The 20,541-nt window shown below is 40.2% G+C and overlaps 1 protein-coding gene across 9 annotated transcripts in view; it reads left to right on the top strand.

The window, feature by feature from the left end:
* The window catches only part of RBMS3 (RNA binding motif single stranded interacting protein 3), a 623,271-nt gene that overhangs the window by 383,588 nt on the left and 219,142 nt on the right, over positions 1-20,541 (top strand). For all 9 annotated transcript variants that reach the window (XM_036031515.1, XM_036031514.1, XM_036031516.1 and 6 more), the window contains one exon: positions 6,677-6,834. In XM_036031515.1, the coding sequence (XP_035887408.1) occupies positions 6,677-6,834 (158 nt within the window). The remainder of the gene's footprint in view (positions 1-6,676; positions 6,835-20,541) is intronic.

The following is a 20,541-nucleotide window of genomic DNA, read 5'->3' as shown; positions in this document are numbered from 1 at the left end:
AATTGTTCTTATGAGCGCCTTGTGAGGAAAAACCGGTAGTCAGCCTTCTCGCTCTATCACCCTGCCAAACTAGGGGAAGAGAAATCGCCCTGGGAGAAGGCCATGGCAAACACAGGGCCGCCCCCTTCGCCGCTCTGCAAACAGGACAGAGGACACCTTCCTTGGGCACCATCTAAGTCTACTTCTTGGCAGTCCTTTACTTCTTCCTTTGCTCTTTAATGTGTGACCTTGGAGGTATGCTTCTGCAGCACCTGTTGTAGGAGGAGGCTGTGTACCTCTCTTTCCCTGGTCACAGGCCGTGGCAGTGTGTCAAGGGAATGCAGAAATCTCAGTGTGAAGGTCAAGGTGTCTTATTTTTTCATTGTAAGACAGATTTGACAAAATTAACTCACCCTATCAGTTAGGGTTCTCCAGAGAAATAGAACTGTGCAGGATATATTTATATTTATATTTATGTTTATGTTTATGTTTATATTTATATTTATATTATGTGTATTTGTTATATGGAATCTGCTCACATAATTAAGGAGGCTGACAGGTCCCAAGATCTGCAGTGAGCAAGCTGGAGACCTAGGAGAACTGATGACATCATTCCAGTGGGAAGGCCAACATGCTGGAGACTTGGGATAAGCCAAGGCTCCCGTTGAGTCTGAAGGCAGTAACAGACCAATGTCCCAGCCTGAAGGCCATCGGGCAGGAGAAATTCTCTTTCAATGCAGGGGACGGTCAGCCTTTTTCACGCTATTCAGGCCTTCAACTGATTGTGCAAGGCCCACCCACACTAGGGAGGGCAACTGGCTTTACTCAGCCTACTGATGTAGATGTTAAACTTACCCAGGAATACCCTTGTTACAGTACAAAAGGGGGGGCCAAGGGCAGCCGAGGCAATATACTGTTACCCGAAAGGAACTCCCCCCAGGTTCGTTGTGTCCGCACCAGAGGGAAGACTTCTCTCAATGCCAGAGATCAGTGAAAAGGAAGGGAATTTATTATTCATTTGAAATAACACAAACTAAAGTTCCCCACAAATGCATGCAGTCCTCCTAGCACCCTTCACGTGGCAAAAGGGAGCACTTCCAAAGCCTCGTGGTCCTGACTCTCACCCAAGCCTCATGGTCCCAACCAAAACACCAAAGCCGCATGGTCCTAACAGACACTTGGTCCCAAAAAGAGAGAGATGCCCAATGGCTGCCGTGCCTCTGTTTAAATCCCAGCGCTAATCTTCCTCTGCAGCCCCATTTCCGGCTCCTCTCACAATTGGCCACAGCTGCCAGCATTCTGGGCAGGTGTGGCCCTGTGGTGTGGAGCCAATTATCTCCAAGTTCTTCTGGACCCTGTTACAAATCCCTATTTGGGGCTCCTCTCTTGGCTGCACGCTGTTACACCCTCATAGATACATCCAGAAGTTGGAACATACAAATAACCATGATACACATATATGATACTGAAGCAAATATGGCCAGAATGGCATGCTTCTTCACAGTTTCGTTAAAGGTGCTGTAACTCCTAGAGCTATGCATCAAACATGCTGAAAATATTGCTAGAGGGTGAGAATATAATTTTACAAAGTTAGTGTTACATAAGTTTTAACACCTCCGATGCCTTTTAGCTTGTTAATGCAAGAGGCTCTGCCTCATTGCTTCTGTTCTCAGGGTGAGAGAAAACATTTACTTTTTATTATTGTTAAGTTTTTAGACTGCTACAACATTTAAAATAGACCATTCTGTTAAAAAAAAAAAAGCAATTGTTCCTTCATCTGCCCACTGATTTTTCTTCCTACAGGTGAAATCTAATGAATGACAATATTCATAGACAATCTTGAGTTGTTGTAGGTTAGTAGAAATAGTACTAGATCAAGCAAAAAATATTATTATAATGTCATTTATTTATTTACTAGCCACATGACCTTGGTAAACTCCTTAAGATATCAGAATCGGGTTTCTCATTTGTAGAATGTAAATAATAACTTTAGTCCTATCTACTGCATAGGGTTATTAAAAGAAGCCACATAAAATAAAATACTTCTGAAACCTGTTGGATACTGTACAATTCTCCCTATGTAAGATGATAATGTTACTGTCTTCAGTCTACATGAACATGATCTTGATGTGTTTTAAAGGATTATAGTCGCATGTTTGCTGTAGAGTTCCTTCAAACCTCCTCAGGTTATTTTCTGGATGCTTTGTCACCACTGCTGAGGATAATTCATCTAAAAATAACTTTGTCCACCCAGTAGTTCAAAAATGACTATAAATTGGTTACACACAGTTTTGTGATTTAAAAAGGACCTGAGAGTAAATAAAATAAGCAAAGACTAAAACTTAGAATTATAGTATGAGTATTATACTGTGATGAAAAAAATAGGAATACAGTTTCCTAAAACAGTGTTACTTAAAGTTTGGTTCATGAAATGGTACTTTCCCACAATGAAATAAGCACAAAAAGTGAGAGTAAGCCTTTAAAACCTTTTATACCAATTGCACATTTATGTGACATTTAATCCAAATGTAATATTGGTCTGTTGATTGTAATAATAGAAAATTGCAACTTGCATTTACATATCTTTTTATTTTACTTTATTTTTGATTCACTTATTTTTATTGTATTTTACAAATATTGGTCTGCGACAGATCGAAAATAAAATGAGACCTCACCCCAAGTAGCTTGAGAAACATTGCTCAAAAATCTCTAGTGCCAACAACCACTTCTAGAATATTTAATGTAACTTTATCAAGCATGTGCGTTACTAGATTATTTTGAAATCTTGCTGTATTAACTACCCTTCTTAGGACCATGTATATATAATAGCCATAATACATATCCATAAAATTCAGCCCAAGATATAACCTTTGATCTAGATATGGACAAAAGTTTTTTGCCCTCTATTTGTATCCATTTGCTTAGTTACCTTGAGATGTCTGAAGTTCCGAAGTTATTTCTAAGCGTTAGAAAGCAAATGAGTGCTAATAAATCTTATTTTGACAGTTTCCATACACAGATAAATCCAAGAAAAGTGAAGTCATTTCAGGAAAAAAAAAGTTACATATTCCTGAGTAAAATGACTTGTCTTTGTTCCTATGAACAATGGAGAGGGTGCTTTTCTGACGTTTCCAACATCTTTTGACAAAACTAAGTAATAAATCAAGAAAATGCAATACAGATGAAAACATGTTGAAACAGACCAAAATGGGGGAATTACGTATGGTGTCAATTAAATGTAATAGATGTATGAATTATAATCATCTACTTCTATAAACTAATGTATGCTGCAGAGTATTCGTCCAGTGACTATGTATGAAATTCTGGCTAAGACTAGGAGCTCTTTTTATTTTCCTTTTCTATAGCCTTAACTCTGTAACTAAAGCTAATTGATGAATAAGCAAAAGTGACTAAAACAAGGGCTTCAGAGATATTTATTTCTGCCTATATTACTATTTCTTTGAACTACAAACAGCTGTCTACTGTTCACTGGATTTTAAGAGCAAAGGCAGTGCCACGAATTGGTAAGGACATTGGACCAGGTATGAAAGGACACGGGCTCTATTTCTAGCCCGTCACTAATTAGCCGGGCAACCTTGAACAAGTCCTGCCCACCCCTCTAGCTTCTGTTTTGTTCTAGCTGTGAAATCATGAGATTGGATAAGATGTCCTGTTAGGTTTATTCTGGGGCCAAACGATCATAAGAAATTTAATTTAAAAAATATTTTTTAAAGTTCTTTAAGATCGCATGATCACGTAGGATTTTTTCTGAAAAGTTGAGAGGAAAGTGCTCTTTGGTTCACAGTGCCAAAGAATCTTTTCAGTCACCATCCATTTGCATAAACCCGATACATAAATAAATGGGAAGGAAAAATATGAATGCATGTATTATTTTAGAGTTCCTTCTGTGCAGAAATTAAAATCTATTGTCAAGTCAACAAATATATTCAAGACTAAGACTGCATTTCAAAGGACAGAACGTCTTAATAAAGAACTCGGTCCAACACCATATTCTTCCTGTGAATATAAATTAAGGGATGGCATTGTACAATGCTTTATTGTCTCTCTCAATACAAATTAATGAGTTGGCCTTACTGTTGGAATTTGGATTCAGACCGCAGCTCGCTGGGCAACCCCTTATGCACAGCTCTGCGTGTTCACTGCACACCATTTTGAGGAGCTGCCTACAGAAAACAGCAAGATCTGTGCAGTACTCTGTATAGTGTGGTTGATTGCTTATGATTAGTTAGCCTGCTCAAGGACAGAGGAGTGAAAAATGTTGGGGAAATTCCAGTCTACTCATGAGACTGCTGCGTTTTGCAGCCCACTGTGGGTTAACCCAGGAACTCCCAAGCTGTGGTATATGTATTTGACTCCCCTAGAACCTGAGTTGATGTAGGTGTGTAGTATCCAGAATTCACATCATAAAAAAAGCCGTTCTTTTTTTTTTTTTTTACTTCTATCTCAATTCTTATTCTTCCCAGGAAGAAGACTCTGTCTGGTGTTAGTGTGTATCTCACACCTTTTTAAATTACCAACCTCATTTGTAATTAAGAGAATGTCATCCACCAGGACCAAAGTCTTCTGCAAGCAAATGTCATTTACTATGATTTAATAACAGGGGTTTGCTCCCTATTTTTACAGTAACCTATTAGTTACAGTACCAACATAAAGTTATCTTGTGAAATAAATTTATTTATGCCCAAAGACACATTGAGTTAAAAAAAAATCTTTTATGTAAAAAAAATAGTGGTACATGGCTGGCAACATTTTCTAAAATGATTGAACTTGGGAAACACTGGGCTAGTGGAAAGTACATGAGTGGCAGACAGAGAACTTGGTCGCTAAATCTAATTCTAACTGTGCCACTAATTATTGGCTTGCCCTTGGACAAGATGATGAATCTTTCATGCTTCCATTTCCTCATTACCCAATGAATATAATGATATTTGCCCAGCTACCTTTGAAGTGATGATGCGAAGACTGAAATGAAATGATGGGGAGTGAGATTTGACAGTTGTGTGTGCATATGGTTCGTGATTATATATCTAAAACACCTTTCTTTCCTTTATCATTTTTCTCCCCACCCCAGCTAAAAAAAAAAAAGAAAAAAGAAAAAACATGATCACCATCATTTAGGAAGGGATAATGTTTTCTTTCTCCAATTATACCATTTATTAGTCGGGTGTGTGTGTGTGTAGAGAGAGTGCCTACAGCTGTACATTGTCTGCATTTACACTCTCACTAAAAACCAAAGCTGTGCTGTCTTTTTCTGGTTGTTTATATGTTTGTTTCTACTGTTTTCCATAGTGATCAAAAAAGTATGAAAACTAAACTATGTTTAAAAAATGAACCTAATAATAGATCTCATTCATCTTAAAGCTTGATAAAAATATTGTGACCTATCTGAATATTTAAAGTTGTTTTAAAAATAATGGAGTTTAGTTTTATAGCAAAAGTGATTCTTGACCCGAAATAACATTTGAAATCTTGCTTATTATGTTTTTTCATTGTGCTTAAAACATCAGATTTTCTACAAAATATGATATCATGTCTTCACAGAAGATATTTGGTTGTTACCTGATGTCATTTCCTATAGACTTCATTCAGGATTTCTTTTTCCCAATTTAATCTCACTTATTCTTGAAATTAAGGTTGTTATTTTGTTTAAAATATAATGGTACAGTGAAACACCTGACATATTTTGATATTAATAATTAATTATGTCAGATTAATGGCTGCTATTTTGATACATATGTACAACTAAGTTCCAATTTATTATGTGAAATAAGAACATTTGTGCACACAGAAATAATGCTAGCAACTGTTGTTTGGTTTCCTGTTCTATTAAGCAAAGCTTATTTAAGCACTAAATCTGATGGATTAGGAAATGATAGGCATTGTACTTCATTTGCATATAAATATTCATGGATGGTCTAGGACAGCAATTTTCAAACTTGAGTGCTCATGAGAATCACCTGGAAGGATTTTCGAACCACAGATTACTTGGCCCACCCTTAAGGATCTGATTCAGTAGTTCTGGGTGGAGCCTAGAAATGTGCACTTCTGGCAAATTCTGCAGTGATGCTGAGGCTGAAGATGCTGTCCTAGGTCCATACATTTTTTTTTCCCATTGGTCTGGTGCAAGGCAGTCCTATAGCAGGACAGTGAAGCTCACGAACTTTGGCAGCACCCCCAGGTTTGAGCCTTGGCTTTGACACTGAGGAGCTGTGTAACTTGGACAAAGTAGGGATCAATTTTGTCATGTGTAAAATAGTAGCAATGATATCTGTTGAGAATATTGAATGAAATAGCACGTATTAAGTGTTTAAAACAACGCCTAACCTGTTATGAGCACTCAGTTACTACAACATTAGTAACTAGAGGTGATGGCAGTTAGAGTAGATGCTAGTAGTAATAGAGTAATGGTAGTAATAGACTGGAAGCAGTAGTTAGTAGTAATAGAGAAGAGAGTTTGTTAGTCTTTTCTAAGGAAGGCTGGGCTAAGAGGTTGGTTTTCATTGAAACATTCTGGCAAGAAGGACATCAGTGAAAAGAAGCAGTGACCTTGGTCAAAGAACGTTCAAGACCATGCTGGAGTGGAGTCTAGACTACAGTTTATTCAAAGTGTATCCATTTGTGCAGTGAGTTTCTCAATATTTGGAACTTACTGCGTTTGTTTGTTTCCTTCCCTTAGCAACAAGAGCAAGACCCAACAAACCTATACATCTCAAATCTCCCCATTTCTATGGATGAGCAGGAACTTGAGAATATGCTGAAACCCTTTGGACATGTCATTTCCACAAGAATACTAAGAGATGCTAACGGAGTCAGCAGAGGCGTTGGTTTTGCCAGGTAAAACACTTGCTTTGTATGTTATTTATTTTTGTTCATGGCTTCCTTTTAATCCCATTCCTTTCCAGCACTACGGCCCAAAGCAGTAGAATTTTTTCAAAGTAGTAGTGTGTAAGCCCTGACAGGTGTAGCTCTGTTGTTTAAACCATTGTCCTGTGAAGCCAAAGATCACTGATTTGATTCCCAGTGAGGGCACATGCCTGAGTTGCAGGTTCGGCCCCCAGTCTGGGGGTGTGTATGGAATGCAGCCAATCGATGTTTCTTTCTCTCCCATCAATGTTTCTCTTCCTCCCTTCCCCTGCCTCTAAAATCAAAAATAAAAATAACGTTTAAACTAAACTTTGTTTATCAAGCTGATTCTATGTATCTTTGCTTCAAGCCAAACAATCCCAATGTAATTATAAAACACGCTTTCTAAAATATGTATATAGAATGTTTATATGTCTGGAGTCATAATGATTTGCATACAGAGTCCCCAGGCTTCTCTCTGCCTGTAGGTCAACAAAATCAGATGCTGCCACTTTCTGTCAGGGATAATAAATGCCCGGCACCCCAAAACCAAAGAGCCCATGGGGTGAGCAAAGCATCCACATGGTTTCACATTTGATTTCCAAAGAACAAGATGATAGAATTTCTCGGTCAGCAGAAGAGAGAAGAGATGAAAGATACAGAGAAACAGGAGTTGTTGGAAAGTCCCAAGGAACCCAAAAATATAAGAGGAGGTCAAGGGGCATTTGCATTTAAGAGGCCCTGGCTGTGTGCTTTTGATGTTTTACGCAACGGGGAAAAAAAAGCAGATTGAATTTTTTTTTCATTGTCGGAAAAGGAAGACTAGTTTTCACTTTAACTTCAAGGGAATGTTTATAAAAGAGGGTCTCAGCCAGGAATGGAGTTAAAATGCTTGTACCTGCTGTGCTTTCATGAAAAACAAAGCTAAAGGAACGGCAGAAAAAAAGAAACTGCTCAACCACAAACAAGAAATGTAATAGCTGTGGTCTCCGTGACATGCTAAGTGTGTGTGTCTCCAGCTGACTTCCCACGGATGAATGGAGGGAGGTGGCTGTCATCGAGAAGTCAGTGTGTTGCCCACAGGTGTGTGCACCTGTGATGAACCCTGCCATCACTTGGCAAACCATTCCAAACCAATTCTGTTAACCCACTTTGAAAGGTAACACATTGTAATGTGAATGTTAACTGATTTCTTTTTTAAAATATTAGCACTTAATTTTTTTAAAGGTTTTATTTATTTATTTTTTAGAGAAGGAGGGGAGGGAGAGAGAGAGAAATATCGATGTGCAGTTGCTGGGGGTCATGGTCTGCAACCCAGGCATGTACCCTGACTGGGAGTCGAACCTGCGACACTTTGGTTCGCAGCCCGCCCTCAATCCACTTAGCTACGCCATCCAGGGCTGTTAACTGATTTTTAACTTGACTTCCTAGAGGTCATGAACCACTGTCTCCAAATTCTTTATATTCCCCATAATGTTCAACACATAGACCAGTAGACCTAGGCTAGATGCACTTAATCATATTGAAGAGAAATGGGCAAAATGAAGAGAGTCTCCCTGATTTGAGTTGATGCATGAGACATTTAAGTTTGCAGAACACTGTTAACTGCTCATTTTCATGGTCAAGGCAGAGCTAATCACACTGCCTGGGTGTCTGAAATTTGCTGATGTGGTGATTCTTGAAGAACATGCAACCAGCGATCGGAAGTCTGGCCAGTGTGGAAGTGCTGAGTAACCACATCGATGCTTCACATGGCATGCACATTCCTATGTTTCCTCCCCCGCCTCTCACACCCCAAAACGCTCTCTTTAATCCATTAGTTTCTCCTTCATTTGTACTCCTCTGAGAAATGAACATCTTCCAAATCAACAGAACACATTTCTAATGAAATCTATGGTGATTTTTTCTTAAACAAAGAATTTTTTGCCTGGTTGGCATAGCTCAGTGGATTGAGCTTGAGCTTCGAACCAAAGTGTCACAGGTTCAATTCCCAGTCAGGGTACACGCCTGGGTTGCAGGCCATGACCCCCCCGCAATCACACATTGATGTTTCTCTCCCTTTCTCTCTCTCTCTCTTTCTCCCTCCCTTCCCTCTATAAAAATAAATAAATAAAATCTTAAAAAAAGAATTTTTTGTATCAATATATTAGTTTGTTAGGGCTGCCATAAGTGACTACAACAGACTGGCTGACTTAAACAACAGAAACGTACATTTTCCCAGAATTCTAGAGGCTAGAAGCCCGAGGTCACGATAGTAGTAGTTTTGGTTTCCTCTCCTTATCCTCTGGGTGGCCTAGGAGGACTTCTGCATCCTGTGTCTTCACTTGGTCTTCCCTTTTGTTTAAGTTTTCTTCTCTTTTCAAGTGGAGATTTGATCGGGACCCACCCGTCTGAACTCCTGTGAATTTAATGACCATTTTAAAGGGCCTGTCTTCAAACACAGTCACCTCCTGAGATACTGAGGGTTAGGACTTCATCCTGTGAATTTGAGCAGGGTCCACAATTTAGCTTATAACATAAAGATTGGACTGTTCATTTCTTTTATTTATATCTTCTCTGTACATGTTGTGTTTACTTAGGAGATTTTTCTTGAGTGCAGAGCCAAGTGATGTACACTGTAAGGGGTAAAACTATATAATCATGGTATGTGGTGCCATGAAACAGGAAAACCCATAACGTGGTTTTTTTTTTTTTTGGTAGCAGATCAGGATGGGAACTTTAAATTATTATTTTATATTTGTTCAGAATGCAGCCTCTCACTCCTTCAGTGCATTTTGTGTATTGAAGCCACAAGCGATTCTATAAATATGCAAGTCTGCTCATGGCAGGAGCCTGCTGACTTCCTTCCCATATGGCAGGAGTCACTGGATTTACAGACCTCTGCCGTCATTATCTCCGCCATGGCTCGTCTTCCTCACCTGTCTTCCTGCCTCCCATCCTAGACGTGGGCTGCCCTTCTCGACTGTGACGTGCAGCTCATCCTCCGGCTTCTGCCTACGCATCCCTCAGACACAAACCTAAATAGCTTTGCTTCAAAGACACCTTCACTGACTTCAAACTCTATCTTACAGACAAAGTTATGTTCTTTTATTATAGCTCCTGCCAAAGTTGTGTATTTTTTAAATAACATTTACCACAGTCGTGATGAATTCACTATTTAATTTCCGTCTTAGCCCACTGAATTGTACATTTACTTGAGTCATTTTTTTTTATTATCGTTGGATGGGTGGATGGGTGAATGGTATTGCAGATTGCATAATTACCTTTCTGTGAAGTGTTTGAATGACTGAACTCCAAGCAATGACTTAAAATGTTGCGCTTTGAATATGAATTATTAGTAGCATTCCGATACTGAAACTTAGGTCTCTGTACTCTAAATCATGCATTTTCCAGTTTCTGAAAGTGGCATGTGGATTGTAAACAAAATCCTTGGTTCAAATCAAGCCAATGATTTTTTTATGCCTAAGAAATCAAAGGGATATCTGAAGTTGCCTTTCTTGTAAGAAGCCAAGAAACTTGATACAGGATAAGTATTTCATTCTCCACTGTCTTGGACTTGAAATTCTAAGGAGCAGGGTCCCACTTTACCCATTTGATGGATTAAGAAAATAATCGTGGCTGTTGCATTTGTAAATAGATCTGCCCAAATTCCTCCTTCCTCACACAGATTTGCTCTGCATTTTCTCAAACAGTTGTGCCTACTACTTTAACTAACTCCATCACTCACAAATTAACTCTTGCACAGCTTTCCTGCTTTTTGTAAACTCATCTTTTTTTCTACTCAGCCTTTCTTAACAGGAGCTTACCTTCTGAGCCACCAGACAGAAATGTTTTGAGTCACTGCTTTCTAAATCCTTCCAAGGACAGTGCATAAGCCTTCCGATAGTGGTTCTCCAAGTATAGTTTCCAGGACACCAGCATCCCCTGGGAAATTGCAGAAATGCACATTTTGGGGGCCCTACCTCAGACCTACTGAATCAGCAATGATGGGGTTCAGGTGGGGGCAGCCACGTGTTCTAACAAGCACCTCCAGTGTCTCTGATGCTCTAATATTTGAGAAACGTTGTCTTAGAGTGCTAGGTTCTCGGAATCATCTGGAGGGTCTGTGACAACTCAGATCGCTGGGCCTCGTTCTTAGAGATTTTTCCAGGTGCATTTGATTCTTATCTGATGCCCCTTTCACACTGTCCCCCTCTTCCAAAGTGTGCTCCTCATAAATTCTATCCTCAGGAATAGGGACCAGGCCTTATACTTTCCCTAGAACCTACAATGGGATCTGACACATAATTGATCCCCACTAAATTTTGGATAACGAACAAATGGAATCACTTTAAGTTTTTTCTTTTTTGTTTGGTTTGGGGTATAGCACTATGCAGGGAGATAGTATTTCTCTCTTTCTCTCTCTCTCTGTCTCTCTCACACACACACACACACACACATACACCCCCACACACACACAAACAATTCTGAGACAGTACAGAAAACTACAGTAGCATCAGCCCGACTATCATTGCTTCACAAATTAGTTCTTCCTCTAAACGTTTACAGTGTCTAAGGCATTATGAAAAGAATATGCTTATTCAACTGGAAGAACAGCTAGCCTACAGTTGTGCTAGTAAATTGTACATATCTCTTGAATTTGTGATTACCTCAAGTCCTGAAACCTGAATAATTTTCCCATCAGCCTTCGTTTTGAATGTTACCATTGGTCACTCCTGACCACCAGATGTGGTCCTCGGTTCATGTGTAAGAGATCCTCAGATTGTTTTGACTAGAGGGAAAACCCACATTATTATCTTACCCAAAAGCTATACATTAATCTTCTTTGATAACCATCTCTTCAAAGTAAAGGTAGTGTCTTCATTCTATATTTAAAACACTGAACTTCAAAGCCTTGATTTGAATGCCAGTAGGGCACACAGACAGCACAATTACAGGCTGTTCAAAGTTCCAGGAGCACTAGATAGTGTCTGAAATTACAGACATTTTATTTTATTTTTTTATGTTTTTAACTCTCTTGTAACTTAAACCGATTTTGTAAGACCCACCCCCCTCCGGGCAGCGTTTTATGGCCAAGTCATAAACCTCTGAAAACAGAAGTTTACGGTGGGAACGCTGACAGTCAGGCGGCAGACCCGCGACTGCCGAGCCAGCGGGTGCCAGCGCACCGCCTCGCCTGGGAGGGTGAGGATCAGAGCATAAATCAGCCCGGGTCTGGAGGGACAGGACTGCGTGTTCATGTTATCCATTTCCCAGTCCCAGAAACATGAGACCATTTGTCTAACGAGAATCACATTGAAAGGGTGTTATGAGAGGCTGGTAAAGAATGACCCAAAGTGGAGAAGGAATGGGGGGTAAGCATTCACAACTAATCCAGCTTCAACATCTGGGAACGTAGGACCTCTTTAAGACACGCATTTACTGTCCCCTGGTGAGCTAAAGAGCGTGAGAGACTGCCGAGCACAGAGACCTTTGTATTCTGTAGTATTTCCCGCCCCTCTCCAGTGCTTTTAATTTGATTCTCATGGAGCTTTGTTTGAATGACTGAACACAGAGGAAGCCCTGTGTCCTGCTTCCCTTGACCTAATAAGCAAGTTTTTCAAATAATTTCAGTTCTTTTCATAAAGTAAAAAATATTAATCATGGTTACAGGCAGGCAAGTATCAGCCTGATTAGTAACAATCAATATAAATAGCAGATTAAGAATATTTTGTATTATATTTAATAATTTAGAATATTATTAAAATTGGATTGATCTGCCTTTTACTGCCCCAGCTTTTGCTCCCTATGATGAAAACTCTGATTTAGAATAAATATAATGAAAATATAAAAATTTACAAAATTGTAGAGCAAATGCCAAAACTTCTTTTTTTTAGGCAAATATGTGCTCCTTTAAAATGACCATCTAATCTATCAAACTTTGCTCTTATTTTTGGAAAGTGTTTTGATCATATCTATGAGTTCATATTTGTGTTAACAATCCCTCGTTATTTTGGGAATTCTTTTGGCCTTACTATCTCAAATACATGGAACCAGACAATCAAATGTGAGCAAAGAAAAAGTCTGAAATGTAAATTGAGTGATCAGTCATATGCAAACTACAGCTGTGTTTGCCTAGAAACGGGTTACAACTGTGTCTGCTGAGATCGAAGAGAGTGAGGACTGCTATTCCGTTCGGTGGCCCCAAGTCCCCTCCCAACTGCCTGCACATGTGAGCCACCGTTGAGTCCAGTCCTGGTCCACCCTCCAGCTGCTGCATCTTCGTTTCATGTGTCGCTTTGTCTACCTTCATCTGCTTCTTCTCATTGCCTCTTGGTGTATCTCTCCTTTACCATCACAAGGTCATGATCATGGGTACCGAAAACAGAGCCTTCTGCTTTCATTTTCATATTTTCAGAGCCTTGGTTTTCGAAACCCAAACCCAACAGCCAAGCAAAGGAATGAAACTGCACCCAACAATCCACTATTCTGAAACCTCCTAGGCTCAGTTCTTCCTCTAGATGTAACTTCATACAAATTTAAAGAAGGGAAAACATATGCTTCATTGTTTTATAATTACAAAATGGAAATGACCAGATCCCTAAAACTGCCTCTGTGGAGTGGGAGGAAAGTCCTGAATATGATTTACCCGTGGGAAACTGAAATGGGAGAACCCTGTTGCCTCTGGATTGGAAATGGTGGCCAGTCAGTGTGCTCAGGTCCTGGAAGGACCTGCTGTAAGCACAAACCATGACAGGGACTCTTGGGCCATCCAAAGGCTATAAGCATTGGAGTGTGGCTGTCTGCTTCCAGCCAATAAAGAGGACAGACTTGGACATATCACTTGGGCTACAAGTGTGAGTCTCTTTATTTAGTGTCTTTTCTACATCCTCAGTTTTCTGTGATTTCCATCAACGCATCTATTTTCTATATCTGTGTGGTCATGAACACGGGTTTCTGAGGCAGAAATAACTTAGCTTGCGTGGCTCCGATCTGTATGCTTGTACTAGTTACTTAATCTCTCTGAGCCTCCTTTCCTGATATGTAAAAATATAGTCATTCATTTATTTATTCAGCTCATCTAGTAAATATGTCTTTATCACTATTCACATATCAGTAATTATTCTAGATGCAGTAAATTTAGAGGTATGCACAAAATATATACTTTCAGCAATGGATATGGTAGTGCATTGAGGAGACAAATAAAGCATGCAATCAAATGCATAATAAAATAGCAACTAATTAAAGTGTCACAAAAACAGAATAAAATGTAGAGGTGCAATAGAGAATATGGCAGAGTGAGAGGCTGGAGGTCAAGGACAGGAAAGCCCCCTGAGGAGGGAGCATTTAAACTGAGATGTAAATAATAAAAAGGAACCATCCAGGAGAGTCTCTTGGTGTGGTTGAGGACAGAAGAGAGAGTGATTGGCAAAGGAAAAAGGGAAGGAGTAGATCTATGGTGAGGCCAGGTTCACATATTTGGGAAATGCAAGAAAGGCAAAGCTGTTATATCATAGAGGAAAGAAGAGAGGTAAAATAAAAAATAGCATCTAGGAATGGAATGTCATTGCAGCTCACAGGGCCTGATTAAAAGTGATAATGTATTCCAATGCCTTTAATGGCAGGATTTCTCTAAACCTAAGCATACTATACTCACTAATTTATTTCCTTATCTCAGCTATATTTTTTTAAATTTATTTTTTTCCATTTTTGCACCCAAATTTCTTTTGAAAGCATGACTGTATGGTGAAAAGATAAATTTAGTTTATGATATGTCTAGACAAGGGTATCAATCGGAGATTGGCAGTAATCTAAGTGAAAGAAGCTGTCTCTTGATGGAGTATAAGGAAACTCCCCCCGCCCCTTACATTCTTCTTGAAACACACGGCCTCTGGGACAATGTTGTTGCTTAGTTAATGATGGTTTTAATGTGTAGCCATCCAAGTGTTGTGGGCTGGAAACAGAATTGTACCACAAGTGATTCAACTGGAGAGACTAGACTAACGGAGCATTTAGAGAAGCATGGGCAGAGTTAAGGGAACTGACAAAGGAATACTAAGATACCCAGAGCTGAGCGACAGGAGGAAGCCTTTACCACCCTGAGAGCTAAAGGCAAAAGAAGGAGTATCCCAGAGCGCAGTGAGACCCAGAGCCTTGGAGGAGGGGCTGCCTGGATGAGCTGCAGACGGAGAACGGTACACCCCCTGCCAGAGAGACAAGTGCCAGAGCAGAGAGAGAATGAGGAAGAATGGTCATACTTTCTTCTACACCCACTACGTCCCCGGTAGCTGAACCCAATGAAATGCCACCAGATAAGGGAGCCAAGATGAAATGGTCCATAGAAGGGCCACTTCTTTAGAACAAAGGACAAAGCAGAGAAGACACAGAGGGTGGCAAACAGAAAACACAAGTACACATGGATAATAACTATTTTCTCTTGACTCCATCATAAAAAACCCACAAAAATAAAAAAATAGGGCAAAAATAACTAACATTTACTTCTTTGCCTAAAGATTGACCCTTGATACAGGTCAGTAGGAATGATGGCAGACTGACTCTTTTTAAAGAAAACAACTGGTCAACTCTAGGCCAAGGTTGCTGCGATGTTTTCATTCTGGTACCAAATACGTGTCATTTTTCACAGCAGCTCTCCAATTCTCCGACAATAACTGGGAGTCCAGCAATTCAATTCAATTCTGACACTGCCCAGAGTTATCATCCAACTCCAGATGTAAGGGCTCAGTCCCACAAGACTGTCCCTAGGCTACCCACACTTCTATTGGGCCAACTACAAATTCAGGGATTCCCATGACCTCCCTCGGGTCTGATAATTCACTAGAGCAACTGAGAGAACTCACAAAAACACTTTACCTATGTATGCCAGTATATTATAAAGGATACAACTCAGCCAAAAGAGGTTCATAGCACAGGGAAGGTATAAGGATGCCCAAGAGCTTCCCTGCCTTCTTTAGGGGTACCGCCCTCCCAGTACATCAATGTGCTGAACAACCCAGAAGCTCCTGAAACCTGTCACTGGGTGGTTTTTATGGAGATTTCATTGTACAAGCTTGATTGATGAAATTAGTGGCCGTTAGTGATGGAGATCCTTCTCTAGCCCCCCTGCAGACCCTCCAGAGGTTGGAGGGTGAGGTTGAAAGCTCCCACCCTCTGATCACTTGGTCTTTCTGGTGACTAGCCTCATTCTGAAGCGATCTAGGAGTCCCAACTTAAGTCATCTCATTAACATCAATTCAAATGCGGTCAAAAGGGGTTCATTATGAATAACAAAAAAACATTCCTATTACTCGGGAAATTCCAAAGGTTTTAGGAGTTCTGTGCCAGGGACCAGGGCAAAACCCAAATTTATTTTTGTTATACCATATTTGCCATACCAAAAACATGGCTCGACTCATCTAATTTTTAATAGGAATCAGAAATTCAAATTTTTATGTGAAGTCTCCCAACTTTAAATTTTGACAATTATTTCAGATTTTCCAAAAAACTCTTTGCCGTCCAAATAAAACATACCTAAAGGCTGGATTTGGCCCACAGTTTCCAGTTTGGGACACCTGACATAGAACTCTAGTATAGTGGGGTTCAGCCATGGCTGCACACTGGAATCACCTGGGTAGCTTTGAAAAATATGTGCCTAGACTTCATGCCAAAGCAATTAAGTCAGAATCTCCTGGGCTAAGGCCCAGACCCTGGTATTTTTAAAAATAGTTTCCTGATAATTTTAATGTACAGACAGTTTTAAATGAGCCTTATATTTTGGAAGAAGTTTGGTTTTACGGAAAAATTACAAAGCTAATACAGAGTTCTCATATACCTCACACCGAGTTCCACTTTTTGTTAACACTTTACATTACTGTGGAATATTTATCAGAAAAAGAAACTGACATTGGTATATTACTATTAACTAAATGCCAGACTTTTTTTGGGTTTCACCAATTTTTTCATTGATGTCCTCTTCCTGTTCCTGGATCCAATCCGAGATACCATTTTGCATTTCATCATCATTTCTCATTAATCTGCTCTGGTCTGTGGCAATTTCTCAGACTTTTAAAATCTTTCCTGAGTAGTACTAGCCAGGTATTCTGGAGAAGGACTCCAGATCTGGGTTTGTCTGATTTTTTCTCATGATAGGATCCACATTATGTACATGTTTTTGCAGTGAATATCAGACAGGTGAAGTGCCCTCTAGGTATGTCGTATCAGGATGTATCTCCCTTTTTGGCGACAACTGCTCTACTCAGTAGTGGCCGGGTAGACGGGAACCACCAGCATCCATCCAGCTTCAGGACAGATTAAAGAAGATGAACATTGGAAATCAGGAGGGATGACATGAGACCACAATGGAGCTCCATCTCTTCCAAAGAAGCCACCTGCATTGAAAGTCAGGAGGCAAATATTCTATTCCGGGCTCACCCACTAACTGGTCTTTGAGGAAGCCAAGCACAGTCTCCTGGCATTAGTTTCTTCATCTGTATAATGTAGCAGTTGATATTGGAGGCTATTTCTAATCCTGAATTTTTGTGATTCCAAAACCTGGGAGTGGATTTGCATTGGTCAAATATTGTCCGAAGTTCTGTTTCCTAAGGGGAATGTGTTGTAATGCTGAGCAAGACACTCCCCAAATGCCTGGCTTTCTGCAAAGGGAGATGGCAGGGAGACCACTCTGCTTCCCTCTTCAGGGTTTGTGACACTTGGATCCTAAAACATATTGCAAAAACTCAGAAGGAAATTCAACTCATCCTCTCATCTTTGTTCCGGGGACTCACTGCTATTCTTTCCATTGCAGTGGGTTCAGAAGTAAATGACATAATTTATTTTTGAAATGTCAGGGGTGCACATTTTAGTGTTCTAAAAAAATCTTTTAATGTTGACCCTTTGCGTAAATCTTACCGGAAAGGAGGGATGGCTGCCTTGCAGTGTGGGATGTTTCTAAGTTGCCAATCATTTGTCCAGAGCCTGTGATTGCAAAACCACAGAAATTTCACAATAGTGGAAACCTCTCATTAACCATAATAAATGACAGGGTGGATTTTTTTTAAATACGTGGTTAATAATGCTTATTGCTTTAAAACCATGCACTGAGAGATTCTCTTTTGGAGTGAGATAGGTGGCGGGCTGCAAGTGGTTTTGCAAAATACTTTTTCACCTCTGCGCTTAAGTCTGACTGAGGACATTCTACTAATATCGGATCAGGCTCTCTCATCTGATGTCATTTGCCTGTGGGAATTGTATTGGCTGTGAAACCAGCTCCTCTTCATAGTTGTTGGAAAAGAAGTTTTAAAAAATCACAGTTCTGTGGTGCGCGTTGAATAATGGAAGCCAGGTTCCTAGGCACCGAGACAAGAAAGAATGTCAAAAGGGACCTTTAATGTGTGTTTATATTTAAACATCAGACCTAACAGAAAACCCTTAAGCTTTACACAATGATTAGAGCCTTGTAAGAACCTAATTAATGTATCATCGGGTGAATGGTTGGCCTGGCATGCAAGCTGTTCCGAGGGACGTGAGGGGGTTCAGGTCCCGGGGAGGAAGAATAGACTCAGTTGTAGTGATTCAGTGGCCCATCTGAAAGGGACATGTAAAGGCAGCTTTGTCTGGCATGCTGCCTTTTCAGACCCACTTGATAATGCTAGTGTCAGTTTCAACTGAAGCGTGTGCCAGATTGCAGATAGCTGGAGCTAGCATTTCAAAGCAGTTAATTGTGAAACTTGAGAAGAAAATGGGCACATTCTTCCGAGGTAGCTATTCAAATACAGTCTCTTTCACTGCCCCACCCCCCAACCAGAGCTCCGTGGGTCTCACTTTTGTTCTGTTCCCACATAAAATGCATGAGGAACCCTGAGACTTTCCCCTTGGCAGCTCCTATATTGCCGTCCTTGCTGGGACCGTTTTTGCCTTGTTAAAATGTGCCCCGTGTATTAGAATGAAATTGTCACTGCTGGGTGGTGCAGCATAACACGGTTTGACACTAAGCGCCGGCAGCTATAGAAAACAGACTTTTATTGCATTTGTTCTTTCAAAGAGGAGAGTCTCTAAAGGCTCACTGTAGACATTCACTTAGTTAAATCTGAATGAAGCTAAAGTGAACAATCTACGCTGCTGCTATCATTGTATTCGCAGAAACAGCCCCCATCCGGCTTGCTCTGGCGGGGAAACAGTTTTAAGAAAAGATGATTGTATATAGAATCCAAAGGGAAGACTCGAGCCTTTCAAACCAGAACAAAAATATTTTAGGTGGGTCAAGTGTGTTGGCTACTTGATGTTCTTCTTTAGCTTTCTCTGGATTGCCTGAAACGTATTATGTGGAATCAACCAGCACATACACACACAGAGAGAGACACACACACTCCATCTAGTGTAGTCCATTTAGAATTCCATGTCGTTTTTAAAGCAGAGAGAAAGGATTTGATTTGCAGGACTCTTGCAAGCAAGTTTTAGATTCTGAACTGCCTTTTATCCAGAGGAGTACCCAGAGAGAGCTTGAACAGGGGGACTCTGGGGCATAAACTATTCATTCCGTAGCTCTCCTAGAATAAAAGTTCCATAAAGTAACATCTGTAGTAATTAAGGGCTTACATTTCCTCTCCCATTCATGTCTCTACTAGGAGGGAAGGTTATTTTCCCTAAGAGACAAAGGATAGTAGATCATGTGGAAAGAGAGAAAGAACAGAATTAGAATTCTATTTTTCCTCTAGAAATAAAAGTTTCCTACCTAAAAAAATAAAATAAAATGTGGAAGATTCACTGTAAAAGATTCCACTAGAAAGAAAATTTAGACAAGTTAGGAAAATTGTGCTTAGCTACTCCTAAAGATTCACCCTGTGTTTCTAATCCAAATGTCTTCTGATTTGGGGGAAATCGTGAATAAACTGTGAACAAAATGCTATCTTTGTTTTATATTTTTGTATTTTAAAATTGCATGTTATTAGCCTTAAAGAGTTTCTTTCCTTCAATCTGTACAAAAAACCCAATTCATTCTTCAGATATTTTTCAAAATAACACTAATACGGTTCCATTGGACCATCGGATGAATGAATTTATGTTAAATCAGGTTCCTGCACTTTCTTGTAGCAGGACGAGCTATGTAATTTTGGAGACACAGTAAAATACAAAAATGAGTGACCCCTTGTTGGGAAATTATGAAGAATTTTGAGACGTTGACAATGGAGTTGCAAACCACGTGCAGGCGTTTCTAAGGCTGCAGCTCTGCCGCTCTGCCCGGGTCCTGTGCCCGCGAAGCCCGTTCTGACTGATGCAGGAAGAGATTTGTCATGAGTATAAACACAGAAGATCTCTGTCCATCCCATGCCTCACAGGAATCCGTGCACACCAGAAAAGACACTGTAACAAGTTCTAGTGGAAATAATTCTAGCGCCATACGTGGAACGTGCTCCTGATGCCAACTTCAGATGTTTTCATCTGATCACTCAGATGGCCTTGTCTGCACTCTCAACTTCCCTTCAAGAGTTTTTCCCCAAGTGAACCTTGCCCTCCCGCCACAGTGATCTGCCCATTCTGCCCCCTCCGGAGGGACACAGGCCCTGTCTGCTGCTCGGCACGGGCCCCTCCTCTAATCACATCCTCGAGGGCCCTTCTGGCCTTCTGGTCCCTCTTCTCCGTGCTCCCCAGGCTTCTGGAATTCCTCTCACCTTTCAATTCCCAGAGCTGTAATCAATGTAAAATTTACTCGGCATTTGTTTACAT

This window comes from Phyllostomus discolor, chromosome 7 (genome assembly GCF_004126475.2).
Source record: "Phyllostomus discolor isolate MPI-MPIP mPhyDis1 chromosome 7, mPhyDis1.pri.v3, whole genome shotgun sequence".
Taxonomy (NCBI): Eukaryota; Metazoa; Chordata; class Mammalia; order Chiroptera; family Phyllostomidae; genus Phyllostomus; species Phyllostomus discolor.
Note: the sequence above shows the minus strand (reverse complement) of the source record. Positions and strands in the feature narration are given on the sequence as shown.